At 44.3% G+C, this 16,064-nt stretch overlaps 1 protein-coding gene across 2 annotated transcripts in view; it reads left to right on the top strand.

Moving 5' to 3' along the window:
* Positions 1-15,785, top strand: part of efhc1 (EF-hand domain (C-terminal) containing 1) — a 96,410-nt gene extending 80,625 nt beyond the window's left edge. For both annotated transcript variants that reach the window (XM_041252786.1, XM_041252784.1), the window contains exons 8-10: positions 1,516-1,729; positions 2,170-2,313; positions 15,594-15,785. In XM_041252786.1, the coding sequence (XP_041108720.1) occupies positions 1,516-1,729; positions 2,170-2,303 (348 nt within the window). In that variant the 3' untranslated portion in view covers positions 2,304-2,313; positions 15,594-15,785. The remainder of the gene's footprint in view (positions 1-1,515; positions 1,730-2,169; positions 2,314-15,593) is intronic.
* The last annotated feature ends 279 nt before the right edge of the window (positions 15,786-16,064 follow it).

Below are 16,064 nucleotides of genomic sequence, written 5' to 3'. Positions count from 1 at the left end.
TGCCGCTACCCGTACGACCCGGATCACCAACCTACTCTAGCGACTCCCTGCCTGCTCTAAACAATATTTCGGGGGTCTGCCCAAGGGTTCCCCGCTGTCACTGTCTTGTTTGTGGGTTGTTGTGGTTCTCCCGGCTGGTTCTCGGTCCTCGACCAGCACTTCCGCACATACAGCGCATCTAAAAGGGCAACTCTGAGGAAACAGTAGAGCATTATCTAATAGGGCTAAAAATGTTCCCAAGTCCTGCCTCCCAGCCATTCAGAGAGAGGGAAAGTCCACACACCCCCTTTCCCTCCTCCCTGTGTCACTGCCATGTCTCACAGACAGTTATTGAACCACTGCTGCCCTCTTCCTGCAGCACTATGAACACGCCAGCAGAGTCAGCACAGATCTACCCCTGCTACAGGCAGCATATAAAAAGTTTGCGCACCACTGCTCTACGCAACCCACTTTTTCTCATTTTTCATATAAAAAGCAGCACACTGTATTAATTTGTACTGCAGAGGGTAATTGCTTTTCATCAACTTAAGTCTGCAGTTCATTTCAGGGGTCTTCCTCTCCTTTCTGAAATGCACAAACCCGCTGCATTGAGAGAATCCATTCCCAGCATAGGAGGCTTGTTGCTAGGGAGTAACTTCATTACCATGTGGCTTTTGCTAGTTCATTGTTGCCACAACTGAACACCTCGTCAGCTAAAATAAAAACTGCTTCAGCAAGTAAATATTTAATTAGGTTTGTGTTATTGTGAAATGCATATGGACGTGATAACAGTACGATATTAATGCTTTGTTTTTAATTGTTTTATATATTTTTGTTTGTGATGTGCAGTACAAAATAAAACAAACAGTAATTCAAAGTGAAATTGATATGTATATTGCTGCTAAGGCATGCGCAGTTAGACAGTAAAAATGGGGAGCCAAGTCCAGAACCTCAATATAGCCAAATCTGCAGTGGGGTGATCCAACAAGGGGTGGGTGTACCGGTATATTTAATTTATTTGCACAAGTTATTAGTCATGACGACCTACTTAATTAATGAATTCTGGGTTTTGATTGCTACTGAAGGCAAATCAAATTTCACAAGAAGTTATTCAACTGAATGGGAATGTATGTAATTGTTAGTCCATCTTCCCATATGTCATACTTGAAATTTATAGCTTTATATTTTAAGCCTCCCGTCGAATTGCAATGAACCTTTGAATTGGCATTCATTACAACAATTTTTTAAATTCTTAGGATCTTTCTCATTAATTTCACAGAATTTTCACTAATAAAGACTATCTCCTAAGAACCATTCATCTGCATTTGATCAAACTTTGTGTTTTTAAATATATTGTCCATGTAAATCACACAACATTAGAAAAGCTTTTCTATAAGGTTTTATTTGTATCCTTTGTAGGCAATGATGTCTGGTTTTAAGTTATATAGTACACGTGTGGTTGGTGTATGGGCAATTAATTTCTTCACTGCCAACAGCTAAAGAGTATGGCAAGTTAAATGTGTAATATTCCCACAGGACACCCAGAATGTCGAAGACCGTCAGCGGATCTTCGTCCTCTCCTATTTCCTGTCCAATGATATGATCAGCATTTTTGAGCCACCCGTCCGGAATTCTGGAATCATCGGGGGGAAATTCCTGGAGAAGACACGTATTCCAAAGCCTGGCAGCACGATAGATAACCCGGTTTACTACGGACCTGCAGATTTTGCTATTGGAACCACAGTGGAGGGTAGGCTTCCATATTTTTAAGTGTCATGCCAGACATGTGAGGAATGCGCATGAGGTAAAACTCCAAGCATGACCATGCAAAAATGTATAATGCTCATGGAATGGACTACCAAAATGATGCAGTCTTGATGAAGTGGAAGGAAAGTTAAGGAAGTGATGTTTATTATTTTTTAGATTTTGTGATTACTTGCTTGAACTTCACTCTGTAGGGAAGTGTGGGATGGCTGTTATTGTATACAAGATGTGAGAGAGAGAGCTAACCAAAGTTTTTAAAATCCATCATAATTTTGATGTAGTAGTAAGAGGTACTTGTATCTGAAATTCCAGGTATTTTTATTGGTAGATTTATAATGTGCATACACATAAGAAATGTCTCGTCTTTTAAAAAATGAATACATGGTAACCTGCTTTCTGAATTCTATTTATGTGTCTGACCAACAGTCTTTGCACACCGATTCATACTGACAGACGCGGATGAATATGTGAAGAAATTCCTTGAGGCAAATTCCAAGATCATCCCATCAGAAGTTTTGAATTCAATGCGACCAAATGATTCATCGGCAACTACTAGTTAAGCATAAATGTGTAAGTGTTCCAAAGCTAAAATGTTTTTTTTTTTTTTTTTCATAAATAGATGGCAAGCCTATGAAAAGCCAAAGAGCATGTCCACTTGAACTTTTGGCATAACCTCTGCAGTTTAAGCAGAAAAGGTTGTTTTTAAAAAAATGCATAGATTCTGAAGTAGGATGAACATTATGGTTCTGCAGGAGGAAAAATATAATGTTATGTCTTCCATCATTCATGGATAATTCTTCCATTATCTGCACAAAAAGGTAAAGACAGGATGGGCTGTCACTCAGCAGGGTTCTCGCCAGTGCTGTTGAGCGTAACGAGCTGCTGCATTGTTACTTGTTATCTACGTTACGCTGGGTCAGGTGTTACGCTGTGTTTTCAGTTTGCCTAACGGCCAAAAAATAATAATAATCCTGTGAATAAATAATAAACATTGTTTATTTTTCCTTTATGTGTGAAATCGGTTTGCTTAAAATACTTGTTTCAGCTCTCAATATTCTTCAGTGGGTTGAACTTCACTGAACTTTATTAGCGCATTCCCCCCTGTTGATAGATGAGACTAGATCCTGGGTGAGCCCCTGATACACAGCTCTGTAACAATGAAACACCATTGCAAATCTTAATTATTATACCATAACTACGTTCCCTCTAAGACTTTCATTTAGTTAGCCACTGTGGCTAAAGTAACTTAACAATTTTTAACCACACTGGAAAAACTTTAGCCACTTAACAATACTATAAACAAGTTATAAACATACTGTTTCAGCAAGGCAAAAAGACATGCATTTTATTTGAAAACATGTAGATAGTTAAGTGTCAGACCCTACCATTTACAATACACAAATATTAGATTGAAATTGCACTATAACTCTGATTCCCATTTAATAAGTCCCACATGAAAAAACATCATTACAGATTTCTTAAATTCTGAATAGGTTTGCAGAGATATTCATGTACTGTATAATCCTTTACATTATTTTGACAGTAATGTGGTTCCCTTTCAATTCGAAAATAACTATTAACGTATGGGACATTGCCGTCAGGTAGTAGGGATTGGCTGAGCTTTATAGCAAAGCTGCCGATAGGCCTCTGCGTGAGCTGTCGTGTAAGCCCGCCCTCCTGGGAGCTTACTATACGCAGCACGCAGAGACTCTCTTCCTCTTTTGTCTTCAGCATTGGTAGCGGTAGGTACTAGAGCCTGTGACTGTCTGTACTCACAAAGCTTAGGCTTCAGAAGCTGGTTTTGGCCCCTTCTCTGAGTTTATTTCAGTTACGTTTATTATTGGTTACTGGATTTTATAATTGTGTTATATATTTTTTATATATTACATTTATATCCTTCACGCTTTGCTTCGGCATCGCGTTTTTGTGTAACCTCGTGGTCTCCGTCTTCTTCTGTTATTATAATTATTTATAATTATTTATAATTATTAAATATTATTTATACTGTGTGTTTTTGGGTTGTATATATTATTTCTCATATATATATACATATATATATACATTGTTTAGGACGCGTGTCGTTGGCCTTGGCCACGAGCATATTGCAGCCTTGGTCTTGCGTGGCTAGACCGTGTGTGCGTGTGTGGAGTCTGCTTTGCAGCCCGCTATTATCTTCCACTGCTGTGTGTTCCCCACCATGTGGTAGCTGTACGGTTTGCCCTACAGCCCATCTACAGTACACCAAGCACTTGCTGCAGCGTTCCAGGATAATAAAAAAAAAAAAATCCCTTTCACCAGAAGAAGACGACGACCACCAAGCACATTTTCCCCAGCACCAAGGTAGGTATATAAACACCATATAAACACCGTACCAGCACTGATGTCTCCGCGCTGCGGGTCAGCTGACGCTTAGGCGTCTTGAGCTAGAGTCTCCACGCTCGGTACTCGCTCTGCGGGGTGTCAGCGCTTCGGCGCTTGGTGTAGCGCTTCCGCGCTTGGTGCAGCGCTTCCCCGCTTGGGGCTAGGTGCTCGAAGTCGACGCTCGACGCACGCACCTCGACGCTCGGTGTTCCGACGCCCGGTGCTCAACGGCAGCTCTCCACGAGCCCAGCCTCCCAGATTACAGCTGGTCAGAGGTCCCCCACTGGATGCGCTCGGGCTAGCAGCCCCTTCCCTTCTAGGCACGCCCTCGTCGGGAGTTTAGATCGCGCTGTAGATCGCCTCGGCGTAGGGGACGTCATGATAGGACAGCAGTCCCTGCTTATGTCCCTGGCTACAGCAGGACCTCGAGCCCCAGAGCAGCCCGCCGGGCCCGTCTCCAGCCAACCAACGCCCCCCCCTGAACCTCCATTGGCTAGAACCCTCCCAATGCAGTCGCATAAGGTATTGATGCCGTCTCCAGAGATGCTTCTGACAGCCTGGAAGGGGACAGTGTAGAGGCTGAGGTAGCCTCCCACCACTCAGACCAGGATGTTGAGTCTGCGCTGATGGACACTGATGACCCTATGTGGTCTGTGGTCTGCTTCTGCGACGTCTCGCAAGGCTTCGGCCTTTAGAACATAAGAACATAAGAAAGTTTACAAACGAGAGGAGGCCATTCGGCCCATCTTGCTCGTTTGGTTGTTAGTAGCTTATTGATCCCAAAATCTCATCAAGCAGCTTCTTGAAGGATCCCAGGGTGTCAGCTTCAACAACATTACTGGGGAGTTGATTCCAGACCCTCACAATTCTCTGTGTAAAAAAGTGTCTCCTATTTTCTGTTCTGAATGCCCCTTTTTCTAAACTCCATTTGTGACCCCTGGTCCTTGTTTCTTTTTTCAGGATGAAAAAGTCCCTTGGGTCGACACTGTCAATACCTTTTATTTTGAATGCTTGAATTAGGTCGCCACGTAGTCTTCTTTGTTCAAGACTGAACAGATTCAATTCTTTTAGCCTGTCTGCATATGGCATGCCTTTTAAGCCCGGAATAATTCTGGTCGCTCTTCTTTGCACTCTTTCTAGAGCAGCAATATCTTTTTTATAGCGAGGTGACCAGAACTGCACACAATATTCAAGATGAGGTCTTACAAGTGCATTGTACAGTTTTAACATTACTTCCCTTGATTTAAATTCAACACTTTTCACAATGTATCCGAGCATCTTGTTAGCCTTTTTTATAGCTTCCCCACATTGCCTAGATGAAGACATTTCTGAGTCAACAAAAACTCCTAGGTCTTTTTCATAGATTCCTTCTCCAATTTCAATATCTCCCATATGATATTTATAATGTACATTTTTATTTCCTGCGTGCAGTACCTTACACTTTTCTCTATTAAATGTCATTTGCCATGTGTCTGCCCAGTTCTGAATCTTGTCTAGATCATTTTGAATGACCTTTGCTGCTGCAACAGTGTTTGCCACTCCTCCTACTTTTGTGTCGTCTGCAAATTTAACAAGTTTGCTTACTATACCAGAATCTAAATCATTAATGTAGATTAGGAATAGCAGAGGACCTAATACTGATCCCTGTGGTACACCGCTGGTTACCACACTCCATTCTGAGGTTTTTCCTCTAATCAGTACTTTCTGTTTTCTACATGTTAACCACTCCCTAATCCATGTACATGTGTTTCCTTGAATCCCAACTGCGTTCAGTTTGAGAATTAATCTTTTGTGCGGGACTTTGTCAAAAGCTTTCTGGAAATCTAAATAAACCATGTCATATGCTTTGCAATTATCCATTATCGATGTTGCATCCTCAAAAAAATCAAGCAAGTTAGTTAGGCACGATCTCCCTTTCCTAAAACCATGTTGACTGTCTCCCAGTACCCTGTTACCATATAGGTAATTTTCCATTTTGGATCTTATTATAGTTTCCATAAGTTTGCATATAATAGAAGTCAGGCTTACTGGTCTGTAGTTACCTGGTTCAGTTTTGTTTCCCTTTTTGTGGATCGGTATTACGTTTGCAATTTTCCAGTCTGTCGGTACCACCCCTGTGTCAAGAGACTGCTGCATGATCTTGGTTAGCGGTTTGTAAATTACTTCTTTCATTTCTTTGAGTACTACTGGGAGGATCTCATCCGGCCCAGGGGATTTGTTTATTTTAAGAGCTCCTAGTCCCTTTAACACTTCTGCCTCAGTTATGCTAAAGTTATTTAAAACTGGATAGGAACTGGATGACATGTGGGGCATGTTGTCAGTATCTTCCTTTGTAAAAACTTGTGAAAAGTAATCATTTAACATATTTGCTATTTTTTTTTCTTCCTCTACGATTTTGCCATTTGTATCTCTTAAACATTTAATCTCCTCTTTGAATGTTCTCTTGCTGTTGTAATATTGGAAAAACATTTTGGAATTGGTTTTAGCTCCCTTAGCAATGTTCATTTCTATTTCTCTCTTGGCCTTTCTAACTTCCTTTTTGACTTGCGTTTGCAGTTCCGTGTACTCTTTCTGCGTACTTTCTTTTTGGTCCTTTTTTAATGCTCTGTAAAGTGCCTTTTTTTCGCTGAATATTTTTTTTAATTGATCTATTAAACCATTTTGGCAATTTAGTTTTACATTTAGATTTGTCTACTTTAGGGATGTAATTGTTTTGCGCCTCTAGTACTACATTTTTGAAGAACAACCATCCTTCTTCTGTGGGTGCTTTCTCTATTTTACTCCAATCTACTTCTGTTAGTCTCTGTTTCATGCCTTCATAGTTTGCTTTTCTAAAATTGTAAACCTTAACTTTAGTCTTTACTTTTGGGGATTTAAAAAACACTTCAAATGAGACCATGTTATGGTCTGAGTTTGCCAGTGGTTCTCTGACCTCTGTTTTAGTTATTCTATCTTCGTTATTTGAAAAGACTAAATCAAGGCATGCCTCCCCTCTAGTGGGTGCCTTCACAAATTGTGTTAGGAAGCAGTCATTTGTCATTTCCACCATTTCTATTTCATCCTTCGCGCTACCCACCGGGTTTTCCCATTTTATTTGGGGGAAGTTGAAATCCCCCATTAGTATGGCTTCTCCTTTGCTACACACATTTCTAATGTCATTGTATAACAGATTATTGTGCTCACCGTCTGAATCTGGCGGTCTATAGCATGCTCCTATTATTATGCCTTTTGAATTTTTGTCTGTTATTCTGACCCATATTGATTCGGTTTTATTTTCTTTGTCCAGGTTTAACACCTGGGCTTCAAGACTGTTTCTTATGTATAGCGCTACCCCTCCTCCTCTTCTGTCCTGCCTGTCTTTCCTATACAGTGTATACCCACAAATATTATATTCGTCCCCATCACTCTCAGATAACCACGTTTCTGTAACACCTATCACATCATAGTTACCTGTTAGTGCAGTAGCTTCAAGTTCTAGAATTTTGTTTCTGATACTTCTAGCATTTAGATAAATACATTTAATGGTTGTCTTACCTGAGTTGTTGTTCTTGTTTTGATGCGGTCTCCCTTCTGTTTTTTTGTTGATTTCTCCCCCCTTCCTTTCTAGTTTAAATGCTTCCGAACCTGCTCGAGGATCTTTTCTCCAAGTAGACTAGTTCCCTTGTTATTTAAATGCAGTCCATCCCGTCTATACAGATAGTCCTCGTTGTAGAATGTGGTCCAATGATCAAGATAGGTGAAGCCTTCCCGTGTGCACCACGTCTTCAGCCATGCGTTTTGATTAATTATTTCCAGCTGTCCATATGGTCCTTTGCAAGGTGCGGGTAGTATACCAGAAAATACCACAGTTTTGGTTTTCTCTTTTAATTTCCTTCCTAGCTCTCTGAATTTATTTTGCAGGGATTTTGGTCTGTCTCTTCCAATGTTGTTTGTACCGATGTGGACGACTACTACCGGGTCGTCTCCTGTTCGTTCTAGGAGCCTGTCCACGTTTTCAGTGATGTGCTTGACCGAGGCTCCCGGAAGGCAGCACACTGTTGTAGTAAGGGGGTCCAAACTGCGAACTGAACTTGCTGTGTTTCTCAATATGGAGTCCCCAACAATCATGACCTCCCTTCTTTTTGCTGTCTGGTCACCACTGTCAATAGGGTCCTGGATGTTGTTCCTTTCATTCTCTTGTTGTTGGTTCTGCTCATCACAATTCTGAAGTGACTCAAATCTGTTGGTTGTTTTGATTTCTGGTGGTTGTGTTTGACGAAGTTTCTTTTTTTCCCTGCTTCTGCCTACCTGAACCCAGCTGTTCTGACCTTCTATCTCCCTGGTGGCTTTCAGTCTGTTAGGGGTGATGCAGACTTCCATGAATTGTGGGTGTGCCAGTTCCTCAAGATCCTGTTGCTGTCTCACTTCTTCCAGCTCCATTTCTAGCATACTTACTAGTTTATGCAAATCCTGGATCGCGCGGCACTTTACGCACACTTGGTTTAGCTCCGCTGGGTTTTCTCGGATTTCCCACATCAAGCAGGTGTCACAGATTACAGGCTTGAAGACCATGTTGAGGTTTTTTTTTTTTTAAGTTTAGTTTCTTCTGCAACTGTCAACCTGCTTTCAAACTGCTTCGAAACTGCTCTGTACTTTTCCACGCCTGTACTTCTCCCACTCGCTGTCGCTTCCACTCGCTGTCGCTGGGAAGACTGCCTCGTTTAACTGCGTTGTTCTGCTGTGCTGTCGGCTCCTCCCCTCGCCCGTGTCTCAAAACGGCGCTGAATTTGAATCAGCTGCTCCGAGTTTCAGCTTGTTTGTTATCAGAAAAACACACGCGGCTGTTTTACTTTGAGCTGCTGCTGTGTTTCCCCAATGTCCTCTGTTTTCTGATTAAAGCAATTCAAGATGCAATTTCTCCTTTCTGCTTCGAAACTGCTCTGTACTTTTCCACGCCTGTACTTCTCCCACTCGCTGTCGCTTCCACTCGCTGTCGCTGGGAAGACTGCCTCGTTTAACTGCGTTGTTCTGCTGTGCTGTCGGCTCCTCCCCTCGCCCGTGTCTCAAAACGACGCTGAATTTGAATCAGCTGCTCCGAGTTTCAGCTTGTTTGTTATCAGAAAAACACACGCGGCTGTTTGACTTTGAGCTGCTGCTGTGTTTCCCCAATGTCCTCTGTTTTCTGATTAAAGCAATTCAAGATGCAATTTCTCCTTTCTGCTTCGAAACTGCTTTGTACTTTTCCACGCCTGTACTTCTCCCACTCGCTGTCGCTTCCACTCGCTGTCGCTGGGAAGACCATGCTATGAATGGGGACAGTGAGGCCGGCCTAGCATCCTTTCCACCTGTGGACGCTGTGTTCGCCGCGTTGGTGAAGATGCCGGCACTGTCTGGCTTACCAAAGACCCAGCGTGTCCTAACAAGCAGTGCAGAACCACAGAAACACACCTTAAAAAAGGGTACTCTGCAACCACGGAGGCAGTCAGGCTGTCTAATATAGCCAGTCTACTAATGGTGTACCAGGCGGCACTGATAAGGGAATTACCTGAGTGCCCTTCTGCGGCCCTCAGAGCCGAGCTGGGTACTGTCAGCCTGCTGGCCCAGTTAAACGCATGGGCGCAAGGCAGGAGCATTGCTTCCATGGTGGTGGCCAGAAGACAGCTCTGGCTCTCGCAGGCGAGAGTGCAGGAGCCTGATAAGGCCCCCTTGCTGGACGCTCCAATCAGCCCGGACACACGTTTGGTCCGCCAGTGGAAGAGATGCTGTAACGCTTCGCCAAGGCACGGGAGGCGTCACAGCAAATGGCCAAAATGTGGCCAAGTAAGCAGTTCCAGCCGAAGCGGCCTCAGGAACAGCCTTGGCATAGGACACCGCCACAGCAACAGGTACAACGTCGGGGTAGCAGGACTTCCCCCGCAGGTCCATCAGCACGCAGCCAGCCTGGTTTTCCAAGACCGTGGCGCATGGAGTGGCGCCCTAGAGGTGGTGGCAAGTCGCATCCTCGTGGCGCTACCCAGGCCCCTCATGAGTGAGCCCAACCAAAGCAGCCCTGAGACATCCAGGCAGCTATTAGCTCACCCCTACACCGTTCCACAGATCCAGTTCTGGCAACAGCACATCAACGACATCTGGGAGCACAAGACCATCTCCACCGGGTACACCCTTCAGTTCCGGTTAAAGCCTCCCCCCTTCAGGGGGGTGGTTGTAACTGCAGTGAAGGACTCGGTTCAGTCCTCAGCTCTGAATGCGGAGATACAGGCACTGCTCAGGAAACGTGCCATTCAACAAGTAGACCCTGCTCTGATCGACCAGGGGTTCTATTCCAAGTACTTCCTAGTGCCCAAAAAGGACGGCGGGTTCCGCCCTATTTTAGATCTGCGAGTACTGAACAGATACCTACAGCGGTTATCGTTCAAGATGCTTACGCACAGGCACATTATCCAGTCAGTTCGGGAGGGCGACTGGTTTACCACCGTGGACCTGACAGATGCGTACTTTCACGTTCCCATCTGCCCGGGTCACAGGAAGTATCTGCGTTTCGCATTCCAGAGCAGGGTGTACGAGTTTTGTGTTCTCCCATTCGGTCTGTCTCTAGCTCCTTGAACCTTTTCCAAATGTATGGATGCCATTTTAACTCCTTTGCGGGCTCAAGGTGTCCGACTGCTGAACTATCTGGACGACTGGCTCGTCTGCGCGCAGTCCAAGGAGCAGCTGGCACAGCACACAGTGATGGTTACGAACCATCTTCAGCGGCTGGGTCTGAAGGTCAATTCAGAGAAGAGCCGCCTTGTGCCAAGCCAACAGACCGAGTTCGTGGGGTTGCATCTGGACTCAGTGTCCAAAGAGTTGCCTCGCTGGAACGGTGTCTCTCCCTGTTCAGGTTGAGAGAATCAATCAGCATGGAGCTGTGACTGCGCATGCTGGGGCTGATGGCTACCGCCTCACAAGTCCTTCCCTTGGGCTTATTACACCAGAGACCTCTACAGGCCTGGTTCAATGCCTTCGCGTTACATCTGCGGAGAGACAAACATCGCAGGCTGACGGTATCCCGGACCTGCTGGGAAGCACTGCGCTGGTGGAAAGTTCCGGCAAACATCCGCCAGGGCATTCGCCTGGGTCCCATCTTCCAGAGGGAAGTGGTTACAACCGACGCTTCCAACCAAGGTTGGGGAGCAGTCTGACGGCTCTGGGACCCGCGGAGTGTGGTCAGGACCCTGGAGGTCAGCCAACATCAACTCTCTAGAACTCAGAGCAGTGGACCTCGTCCTCCGGCACTTCTTGCCAGTGCTTCTGGGCAAGCACGTGTTGGTGCGGTCGGACAACACCACGGTTGTGGCGTATATCAACCACCAGGGAAGCCTATGGTCCCCCCGCCTTCACTGAATGGTAGCACGGCTGTTGCTATGGGCATAGCCGCACTTGACCTCTCTGTGCACGGTTCACCTACCAGGCAGAGTCAATTACGCAGCGGACCTATCCAGAGGAGGCCCTCTTGCAGGAGAATGGCGTCTCCACCCTCAGGTGGTAGAGCACATCTGGGAATGGTTCGTGAGAGACCACACAATGCCCCCTATGGTTCTCGTGAGGGATCCCGACAGCCCCCTAGGAGTCGACGCACTGGCTCACGATTGGCCACCAGTCCTCCTATATGCATTTCCACCGACTCCGATGCTCCCCACTCTCTTAGAGAAGGTCAGGGTAGAGCGAGCGACAGTGATTCTGATCACTCCTTGGTGGCCTCGGAGAGTATGATTCTCGAGCGTGGTGCAGTTACTGCATGGTCAACCGCGGGAGCTTCCCCTGCGAGCAGACCTATTGTCCCATGCCGAAGGTCGGCTTTGGCACCCGAACCCCAAGCTCATGCAGCTATGGGCTTGGCCCCTGAGCGGGCGCGCCTGTCAGCCTTAAGGCTTTCGACAGCAGTGATCTCGACCATTCAGAGCACCAGAGCGCCCTCTACGAGGTCGCAGTACACGTACAAATGGCAGTTGTTCCAAGATTGGTGTCTGGTGGGGGGCCATGACCCAATATCTTGTCCTATGGCAGTAATATTACAGTTTCTGCAGAAACTGTTGGATGAAGGGAAATCTCCCTCTACACTTAAAGCGTATTTAGCCACCATATCAGCCTGCCATGTACGTTGTGGCAGAGCAAAGCTCTGCCCTTTAAATTGGTAGGGATGGGGTTAATTTCCCCTACCTACCTGGGTTTATTATGTTCAGGTGGCTGGGGTTGATTAGGTTAGTTAACGATCAATCAGCGCCCAGCCACCTGTTGGTGGTATTTGGTGTGTGATTTTTGAATTTTGATAAATCCAGTGAAGGCATTGCCCAGCCTGGAAATTGCTATTTTTTTGTTAGTTTTGCTTTTTGTCTTTCTTTTTGTGTTTAAATCGCTTTGTTTTGGCCCTTGTGCCCTTTTATTTTTGTGTATTTATAATAAAATAATAATTTTTTTGAACTACAGACTGTCTCTGGGCCTTTATCCACTCGCCAGCCGGCCACATACGTATTGACGGATTATCACTGGGTTGCCACTTTTTGGCATCTCAGTTCCTTAAAGGCGCAAGACGCTTGCGACCTCCAAGAGTGACCAACTTACTGTCATGGAGCCTTGACGTGGTGCTAGAAGCCCTTACCAAGGCACCGTTCGAGCCTCTCCACTCAGTGGATATGAAGCTCCTGTCTATGAAAACCGCGTTTTTGCTGTCGGTAGTGTCACCAAAACGCGTCAGTGAATTACATGCACTATCAGTGCACCCCTCATGTATCCGCTTCGCAGGAGACGGTTCTAAGGTCTCCATGAGTACAAATCCAGGTTATATCCCCGTTCCATATGAACCAGCCGGTCGAGTTGATGGCGTTCCATCCTCCTCCCTTTTCCTCTCCAGAGGAACAACGGTTACACATGCTCTGCCCTGTGCGGACATTGAGATGTTATATTGACCGTACAAAGTCCATGAGGCAAACAGAACAACTGTTCATATGCCATGGTTCTAAGATGTTGGGTCAGCCGTTGTCAAAACCACGCCTTTCCCACTGGATAGTAGATGCTATTAAATTAGCCTATGAGTCTGCAGGCCTTCCACCGCCAGGGCAGTTGAAGGCGCATTCTACTAGGGGTATGGCAACGTCCTGGGCCCTCTTTAGAGGGGTGCCAGTGTCTGATATTTGCGCGGCAGCCAGTTGGGCTACACCGCATACCTTTATGAGGTTTTACAGATTAAACGTGCTGGATTCCTCTGCTCCATTATTTGGAGCATCTGTACTACACTCTATGGCACCTCAGGTTGCCAATGTAGTGTCGGATACCCCTCCTTAGGACAGGTGTCATTGCGAGCATAGACGCTGAGGCGCAGCTCCGCATATGCCTAGATGTATTGCCTACGCAATTGCGTTATGACGTAAGTCTGTCCTACTGCCGAGAATCCTCCCTCGCGACAGCTTGGGTACACTGTTCCCATACGTTAATGGTTATTTTCGAATTGAAAGGGAACGATAGGTTGCGGATGCAACCCCGGTTCCTTGAAAGAGAAAATAACCATTAACCTGCAAGGTCGCTCCGGAAGCCTTCTCGGCCCGAAGAGGAAAAAAAAAAGGAAAGAGGAAGAGAGTCTCTGCACGCTGCGTATAGTAAGCTCCCAGGGGGGTGGGCTTACATGGCAGCTCGCGCAGAGGCCTATCGGCAGCTTTGCTATAAAGCTCAGCCGATCCCTACTACCTGACGGCAATGTCCCATATGTTAATGGTTATTTTCTCTTTCAGGGAACCGGGGTTGCATCCGCAACCTATCGTTTTCTTTTCACTACAGAATGGTAAAGCAGAATTGTGTCAGTAGACAGTGCTATTAGTGTATGTTAATATTAATGCCTCCTTGACCAACCGCAGCTCTAGTTACACAAGATTGTACTAATGTGATTAATAATATTAGTAGGATTCTACAGCCACTACCTTGTTTAAAAAAATGTTCTTTCGCCTGTGACTACTGACAATAAAATATTGCACTGATTCTGACAGCTCAATAAATCATAGTGAGATGAATCTTTCTTTTTAAAGTAATAAATGTGTTTGTTTTATTAAATTATTCCACTTTTGAATCCACTTTGTTACTATTTCCAAAATGTATTTTAACACATTTTAAAGAGATAGCAAACGATTAGGGGGGGACTTAGTTGTGATCTTGAAGCGTCTTGTTTCTGGCTTGCCGTATTTGAAAATGTTCTTTTGTGATCAGAGGGTATGTCTGAAACCATGACTGCTTCACCTCCCTGTGACTGGTATCACGGTCATATTTTAGTTGTGTCCGTGGGTGGCTGGTATTCTTTGGGCTACATCTTTCATAACATGATTCTGGTAATTGGTTTGTACAGTATGTTTTATAACATTTTTTTTCGTTTGGATGCCAAGTGGGGTTTTTTTTTTTTTTTTTTTTTTTTTTACAAGCAGCGCTGTCCGCTGACTATTTCTAATTAGAACCTCCGTCGTCATGCCAAACATAATGTCTGTGATATTCATGTTACGTGATCAAGCTAAAGAGCTTTCATTGGGCTTAATGAAATCAAACTAAACAGTCTGTATTGATTCATCGACCAGCACATGTTGAATGCGCTAGCAGTCTTACCAAAGTATATTTTTCAAAGACTTTGCCATTGTGGAAAACTTCGGGGAAAAATAGTTGAGCCACAAGGGAAAACGTTTCGTTTGTGGCGAGCGGCTAGCGGGAACATAGTATAACAAGCTGGGTTAAATAAATAAATAAATCGTTCAGATGAAGAACAGTAATGTGTATTCCAAACAGTTTTGACATATTCAATCTTTTTTTATTTCAAAGTCAATTTCACAATTTTACAAATCCTTTTGTATGACTTCAGTACAGTAAAGTTTATTAGTATTTAAAATGTGCGATGATGCATGTTATTAGTATAGCTTGCTTTAGTAATCAATAAAATAATATAGGCTACTTAACTACAAATAATACAATACAACTCGCATGCAGAAACTACTACTATGCAGTAGGCTACGATAAAAAAAAAAAATGTTTAGAAAACCTAATTTTTTGCTATTTTTGAAAAAAGAATAAAAACAGCACTAATTATAGCCACATAATCGTAGGCCATTCTTAATGTTTTGAAAGGTAAAAACAGGTTTCTCAGTCGGACAGAAATGATAACACTATGGCAAAAATCTAGTTTCCCCTCCATGGAATGGTGTCCATACGTTGCTAGGGAGTATGTCATCCAATGATGCAGACACTGCATCTACCTACTGACAATCATAGATATAGAATATTATATATGCTGACAACTACTTCCACAAAGCGTAAGCATGTGCATGGCTTGTCCTGCCTCACTGCAGGGGGTTGCGAGGATCTCCATTTCTTGCCCAACCCCCGCTCCCCGCTCCTCCCACCACCACACTGTGAAAAATTCTTGGAGAGAACACTGCTCAGGAGTAAGCTGCCCTCCTGGACAGGGATTATTACCAGTTTCTTATCTTTCTGTCTCTTTGTAGATCAGCTCAGCCACTTGAGGAGGGAGCAGCAGCGCCGTAGCCTCGGTACCCGTCCCCACGAAGATCAGGATCCTCTGCCACCTCACAATCGGAACCTTTCTTTACACCCTTGATCAGGATGATATTTGCATGCTAATTTATGTTTAAATCTACAAATTGTTCTAAAAAATAAATAATAATAGTAATAAAAAAGCAGTACTTGTGTGTTTTAAAGTACCTATGTACTGGAGCAACATTTCCCAAAGTGGGGGTCGTGACCCAATTGTGGGTCGAGGCAAGGTTTCTGATGGATCGCCAAACAATCTACAAAATATGAAGTTCAGTGCACACTATTAAGATTGTGTTTCACTATACAACTTGACTATACACTGTGCAATGTTAGCAGTAATTATGTAAACAATGTATTTTTTTATTACCAGTCTTCTGCTTTAAATATGAACCACAAAATAAAGCATAAGAGGGCATTTTATT

Source organism: Polyodon spathula, chromosome 6 (genome assembly GCF_017654505.1).
Source record: "Polyodon spathula isolate WHYD16114869_AA chromosome 6, ASM1765450v1, whole genome shotgun sequence".
In the NCBI taxonomy this organism is placed as follows: domain Eukaryota; kingdom Metazoa; phylum Chordata; class Actinopteri; order Acipenseriformes; family Polyodontidae; genus Polyodon; species Polyodon spathula.
The sequence above is the reverse complement of the archived record's forward strand: the minus strand, read 5'-3'. Positions and strand labels throughout refer to the sequence as shown.